The sequence below is a fragment of the Petaurus breviceps genome, unplaced genomic scaffold (genome assembly GCF_028583685.1).
Source record: "Petaurus breviceps papuanus isolate PSGF00001 unplaced genomic scaffold, PetGlider_PUasm1.0 90994, whole genome shotgun sequence".
Lineage (NCBI taxonomy): Eukaryota > Metazoa > Chordata > Mammalia > Diprotodontia > Petauridae > Petaurus > Petaurus breviceps.
Genome location: NW_027187393.1, coordinates 1,791,188 through 1,797,815, shown reverse-complemented (window position 1 = coordinate 1,797,815; position 6,628 = coordinate 1,791,188). Strand labels below are relative to the sequence as shown.

General features: G+C 53.2%; 1 protein-coding gene across 1 annotated transcript; it reads right to left on the bottom strand.

Annotated features, from left to right (window-relative positions):
- Nucleotides 1-950: 950 nt before the first annotated feature.
- Nucleotides 951-6,007, bottom strand: DOK3 (docking protein 3). Its single transcript, XM_069077501.1, has 5 exons — nt 5,474-6,007; nt 3,289-3,588; nt 2,974-3,073; nt 2,660-2,832; nt 951-1,876 (listed from the first exon to the last, which is right to left on the bottom strand). The coding sequence occupies exons 1-5, from the start codon at nt 5,537-5,539 to the stop codon at nt 1,052-1,054; spliced, it is 1,464 nt and encodes a 487-aa protein (XP_068933602.1). The 5' UTR covers nt 5,540-6,007; the 3' UTR covers nt 951-1,051.
- Between the last annotated feature and the right edge of the window lie 621 nt (nt 6,008-6,628).

Sequence of the window (6,628 nt, the reverse complement as noted above, 5' to 3'; positions counted from 1 at the left end):
GCCAGGTAATTCAATTCAGTTCAACCAACTGTAAAGACTCCAGGCAGTTTGCCCACCTGCTCTCTGCCAGGCTCGTGCCCAGGCTGTTGTCTGCCAGCCTCCATCTGGGCAGCTGACCCAAATTGGTGCTAGGGATTGGGCATCTCTAAGGCCCAACAGGCATCAAGCAGCGCCCTCTGCTGGCCAAAAACACAACAGTTTTCAGGACATGGCCAAGGGTGACCTCGGTCCACCAGTCAGTCAACAACCACTTATTAAGCTTTCTCTATGAGCCAGGCACAGAAAAAAGTGACACACAAACCTAGAGCCGGGCTGGGTGCCCAGTCTGTCCTCCTTTAAGAGCAGTATTCCCTCCCCACTGTGACCTTGTCTTATGAGAACTATTCCTCCCTCTTGCTCACTGGCCCTCTGGTGCCATGCTCAAAGTTGGGTGGGTAGGCGCATTGAGGGGTACAATCTACACTCACTACAGGGAGGCCCACAAGGGGGGCATATGTCTTAGTCCAAAATTAAATGGCAGAACAGTGAATGAAATCTAGGTACTATCCCAGACTCCCAGCCCCTTCCCACCCTCCTCCTCCAAACAGGCCCTTATATAACTTCTGCTCTCTGCACTAATAACATCATCAAGACCTGCTGCTAGTGAGGCTTAGGAGCGTTTGTAAAATGAGATCAGATTGGGCATCATCTCAAGCTCCTTCCAGCTCTGAACCCCATCAGACCTCAAGAGGCCATGTCATTTAAGCCACCTGCTCCTTGGCAGGACCCCACCTACAGCAACAAGGACAAGCAAGGTTCAGACCCCTGAGGCCTTTCGTACAACTTCTGCCTGCACCCAACAGAGATGTTGAGGGTGGGGTGGGATGCCTAGAACAAGAAGCTGAGGAATGGAATGGAGGGGGCACTCTGGGGCAACACAAGGGCAGTAGCCTGTGGTGGGGGCTAAAGGGTCTTTATTAAGAAACTTCTGTACACTGTACATGATTTGAGTGGGGAAGGGATACTGCACAGGGCTGCGAGGCTGGGTCCCAGCCTAGATATAAGTGCTTCCTCAGGCTTGTCCATCTGCTGGCCCTAGGCCCTGGTTCCTTTGGCCCTTCTTCCGCTCCCGGCTCAGCAGGGTCACAAGCTTGGCCTTGAAGCCTGAGTGACCCAAGAGGCGCCCAGGAACATTGTCCTCAGTCTCCTCTGTGCCTTCACCTTCCTCATTCAGGTCCAACTCGAGCAGCCTGCGGTACTGGGCTTCCAGGGTGCTATCTATGGTGGCCTGAGGACCAGGCCAGCTCAGACACTCACTGTTGTCATAGATGTGGTAGTCCTTGTGGCCACCGTGGGAAGCCTGCAGCAGGCCCTCCCCCCTTGGCTCAGTGGCGCAGCCATCCTCCAGTGTACACAGGTTTTCATACAGGTGCTCAGCCATGGGGATGGGCGCTGGAGCTGGAGTTGGAGCTGGAGTGGAGGCTGGATCGGGAGCAGTGCGTGGAGGGCCGCCAGACCACTTAGAGATGGAGGCATAGAGTACAGAACCTGAAGAGCCAGCCAGCGGAGGCCCATCTGGCAGTGAAGTCCCCAGGCAGGGGGGCAGGCTCTGGGGACCCACCTCTAGGACCAGCTGGGCCTTTCCGTTAGATGGTTGGCTTCCCCAGGCCTCTAGCCCAAGAGGGGCCTCCCGCAACTCTCCCATGGGTTCCAGAGAGGGCAGGGAGGAGGCCCGGGACAAGGGGCAGGGCCGGGAAGCAGCAGGTCCAGGATGCTCTCTCTGCCAAGCAATAGCTGCCCCCACGGCACTACAGATCTCAGAGGCCCGGGGGCAGCTGAAGGCAAAGAGGCCCTCACCAGAATCACAGCGCCGGCCAGCCTCGAAAGAGAAGACGCCCTGCAGGGAGGGAGGCTGGTCAGGGAAGGGCAAGAAGCCCACCAGGATGTAACCCAGCAGAGAAGGGAGGGGAGGGGAGGGATAGAGGATGGGCACCTGGACTACAGTCAAAGGACCTGGGCTCAAATCCTGCTTCTGATGTGACTCCTCTCCCTGTGACCCCATTTAGATGGTGGAGTTGGACTAGAATGCCCCTAAAGTGTCTTCTGGCTTTAAGCTCACAGGGGTTGGAAGGTCTAGAATCACAGGATTTAGAACCAGGAGGGATTTTAGCAATTATTCTGATCCCTTCATTTTACAGATGAAAAAATTGAAGTCAAGGGAAGATTCATGACTTGCCCAAAGCCATCCAGCTGGTCTAAAAGAGAGTCTGGGATTCCCAGCCCCTCCCACTGACTCTGAATCCTAGAGGCTCTCTTATGGCCAGGCCTTGCAGCCCAGGAGAGGCTCAGTCAGGGCTTAGTGGGTGGAGGCTGGGCTGGGAGGGAGAAGGCTATGAATTCACACAAATGCACACTGAAGAGTGGCAAGGTGTATTTTCTCCAAAAAATGATTGAAAATTCTGCTAAATTTTTAGATGTTAAAGGGGTCATCATACACAAAAAGATTAGATACTGTTCAACTAAATAATCTTGTAATCCAGCAATGAATCCTATGCTAACATGGGGCTGGTGATCACGTCCACCCCAACTCTCTATAGAGAGATCATAGGGAAGTGGATATAATATCCAAGGGTCCCAGGTTACTGGAGAGGGGAATGGGGAAAGGGTGGGGGCTCAGCACCTTGTCATAGCCAAACTTGCGCAGGAAGTGATAGGGCCAGACATAGAGGGGCTGCGGAGCAGTGGGCTCACTCAGGTGGATGGCATCCTGGCCAGTCACCAGGAGGTAAGGTCCTTTCAGCTGACAGCGAGTGGCTGCCTCAGTCTTCTGGACCAGTACTGAGAACTCACCCACTGCAGAGGGGAGGGAGGAAATCAGTGAGAAAGCTTCCCAGGCCCATCCCCTGAGCCCCTCCCACACAATGGCCGGTCAACCACCCCTGAAGTGTCACCAGTGGGGATGGGGGTAGGGGAGCCTGGGCTCAGGATGCTTACTTTCCTGCCAGGATGAATAAATGGAATTTTCCTCCATGGGGACCAGGCCAAGATCAGCAGTTCCAAATTCCCCAGTCCCTGAGGAGATGCCATTCATGCTCTGGAGTTGGCAAGAGTAAGACATGGAGGAAAGGTCAGAGATAGCTCCTAGGGAGAGTAGATTTTGATTGCTACCCTGACCCTACAGACCTTCTCTAGGTAGAGCAGCAGCACTATCAGCATACACACACATACACTCTCTCTCTCTCTCTCTCTCTCTCTCTCTCTCTCTCTCTCTCTCTCTCTCCTCCCCCCCCGCCCCCAGCTCAGTCTCACCGGAAATGCCAAATGACAGATGTGAGCCATCCACGTGTGCCGGTCCTGGGCGGCCAGCATGTGGCTGCGTTCAGTGGTAGTAAGCAGGAAGGCAGTGGTATCCCGAGGACAGCTCTCTCCGTCGGCTGGCAACACAGACACACAGTCTGCCAGCCGGATCACTCGCCGTTCACCCCGACGCCCAGTGGGTTTGTCCCCTGCTGGTCCAGCCCCACCATCTCTCACATCCCAGTTTTCTAGTCGGGCCACTCCAGAAGGGCCATCGGCATAAAGGAAGGCCCATACCTTCCGCCAGGATTTCTAGAGGAAGCAGGCAGAGGGGGAAATCTTGGAGCTGCTGCCCCATGGCCTTACCTGCCCACTGAGGGGAATCTGGGCTCCCCAAGGGTCAGCTAGCACTCCTAAACAAAAGGTAACAGTTGTGGACCTCTCATGCCCAACCAGGGGTGGGGAACCTGTGGCCTCAAGGTCACATGTGCCTTTCTAGGTCCTTGGGTACAGCCTTTTGACTGAGTCCAAGTTTTATAGAACAAATCCTTTTAAGGGGATTTAGTCAAAGGGCCACATTTGAGGACCTAGAGGGCCACATGTGGCCTTGAGGCCACAGGTTCCCCACCCCTGCCAAGACACTGATCCTGGGGCTGCCAAATGACAAAAGATGTCAAGCACTTTGGGTACAGGGGGCACACTTTGGGTACAGCACACAGCTTGGGCTCCTAGTTCAGGCTTTCCTACCCAGCCTGTGTCTGTGGTCACTTAGAGGCAAGGTCATTTCTCCTGGTCCAGACACTGGAAATATAATTTTCTCTCTCTTCCTCCCCCATTCCCTAGCTCAGCTCAGATGTTTCTAGGCCACTTATGCCCAAACTGCCCAAGATTGTGCCCCAATCCATCCCACTTACCACCTGCTTTGGTTATACAAGCCTCTTCCCATTTAAGCCCAGGAGAGAGCCAACCCAAGCTCAGACCAACCTTGAAAAATGTAGGGAAGCTCAAGGACCTGGGCCTAGCCCCTGACCAGGGTCCCTGGCCACACACACACATACACATACACACTCCCAGGGGTATACCGCACTCCACCCGACCCTAGGGGTGGGGCTCCATGTTCTCTTCATCCATGGGGGGAGGGAAATCCTAGGCTGTGTCACTAAATGAGCAGGGGAAGGAAACATGCAAATAGTCACAGGGAAGGAAGTGGCCTGGGTATCTCATAGCAGCTGAAGTAGATAGAACTTCTGGCACCACTCAGTCTAACCTTGAAATGTGTGTGTTGAGGGATGGGGGAAGGGATGGTGGTGCAAGAGACTGAGGGAGAGAAGCAGAGCTCAGACTGTCAGAGGCCCCTGGGCCTCTGAACTTACAGATGAGGAAAACAAAGACGTTTAGAGATTTACCCATGGACACACAGGTAATAAGTTGGGGAGCTGGCAGGTGAGCCTAGGTCCTATGACTTCACTGCAAGCTCAGAAGAGTAAGAGCTAAACGATGATGGCAGGACAGAGAGACAGAGGGAGAAAGCCATGTTTGGGAGCACTGGGAAAAACACTGGACTGACAGTCAAGAGACCTAGTTTAGTGTAACCTTGGGCAAATTACCTTTTCTCTGGGGCTTCAGTTTTCTCCTCTGTAAAATGGGGGACATGATTCCTCACCCAGCCACTCTCATGGGGCTGTTGTGAGGCCCAAAAGAAATAGCTGGTGGATGGGCAAGCATTTTGTAAATGATAAGTGAGAAATAAATGTAAAGAATCATTACATCATGAATTAAATTATGACCTCAGGTCCTTTCTCCCTAAAATCTCTGATACAGGTTCCCCAGTGTTCAGGTTCCCCAGTCACGTCCCATGTCAGGCCACAGAGGCAGCTTCCCTCCCCAACCCCACCAACACACACACCCACACCCGCACCCACATCCATCCCAAGGTAGTGGGGGAGGCCTGGGGAAAAGGGGTCAGAAGGCAGGAGAGCCAACCGGCCCTTGCTGTATGTGGGAGACTGTCTCCCCAGCCAGAGCCAAGAAGGTCTATGCTCTGCTTTTCCTCCATCCCGGGCACCTTTCCAGCACCAGCCCATCATTTCCCCCCTCCCCACTACAACCCCGTTGCTCAGGACCCACAATAGCTGACAGCAGGTTCTTGGTCCCATTGGGGATGGGGGGATGCTCTCCAATCCCAGTCAGTCCCCACCTTGCCAAATTTCACATGTTGCTGGTAGAGAAGCCCGTCCTTCAGAGGTGTTTCTTGGGTGTCCATGGCTGAGGGGCCAGAGCCCAATGCTCAGACAGCAGCCCTGAAGCAAATGGGGACAGGCAACTTCCCCTTCTTGCTACTTCCCTTCCCCCCAGCCCCAGAGGAGGGAAGGAGGCTGGGGTGACCTGGGGGAGGGGTCAGGGCCCACCCCTAATCCCCAGCAACTCTGGGAGAATCTGGAGTGGTTTGGGACAGGAGGCCAGGGAGGCTGTGCCATGTCCCTAGTCTTTCTTCTGCCCTATGTGTACAGGTTCGGAGGAGGGTAAGGGCCCTGTCCTCCCAGCTCCAGGTCACAGGCTGGACCCATATCAGCTGTCTTTGAGACATGGGTTCTGCTGAGTCATAGGCTTCATCTTTGTCCCTTCCTGCTACTCCCCATCCTCCCTCCCACGAGTTAGAAAAGAAGAGGGGGCAGAAACAACTGCTCTGTCTCTAAGATCAAAGAGCTAAAGAGGATTTGTCTAATACTAATGTCCATTTCTATAATGGTTTAAAGTTTGCAAATCATTTTATACATATTTTCTCATTTGAGTCCCACGATAGCCATGTGGTCATTAATACAGGCATTATCCCCACTTTACAGATGAGGAAACTGAGGCAAGGGGCACTTAAGTGGCTTGCTCCAGGTCATATGACTAGTGAAGATGGGATCTGAATCCAGGTGCTCACTAAAGTTCAACACCATCCATTATTCAACAGTGCCTTCTCCTCTGCCTACAATTGTAATTTTTTTCCCATTTTTTATTTTAAAAGTAAGTCACGTCTTTCTGGCAATCATCTTCAGATATTGCCCTCTCTGGCCAGTCCTCTCACATAACAAAGAAAAAGCTAAAAACCAAACAAAAAAACCCACAAACCTAGAACTGGTTCTGAACCCAGTAACCCTGTCCTCGCTACCAAAAAAGAAAGGTGGTGCCTCAGTGCTCCAGCAAACCCCTTCATGGTGGAGGAGGGAGATAACGGCCCAGAAAAAGGGACTTGCTCAACATGACAATTAGTGGCAAAGCTAGACTGTGAACTCCAAGCCCAAGGCTCTTCCCACTAGGCTACACAGTCCATTTGTGCTTTTGGGCACACTGTGCTGCCAGTAGC

Coding starts and splice junctions, on each gene's coding strand:
- DOK3 (XM_069077501.1), bottom strand. CDS start 5,539: ATGGACACCCAAGAAACACCTCTGAAGGACGGGCTTCTCTACCAGCAA. Junction 2,833..2,973: donor TTATTCATCCTGGCAGGAAA/GTAAGCATCCTG, acceptor TCCCCTCTGCAG/TGGGTGAGTTCTCAGTACTG. Junction 1,877..2,659: donor GCAAGTTTGGCTATGACAAG/GTGCTGAGCCCC, acceptor CCCTCCCTGCAG/GGCGTCTTCTCTTTCGAGGC.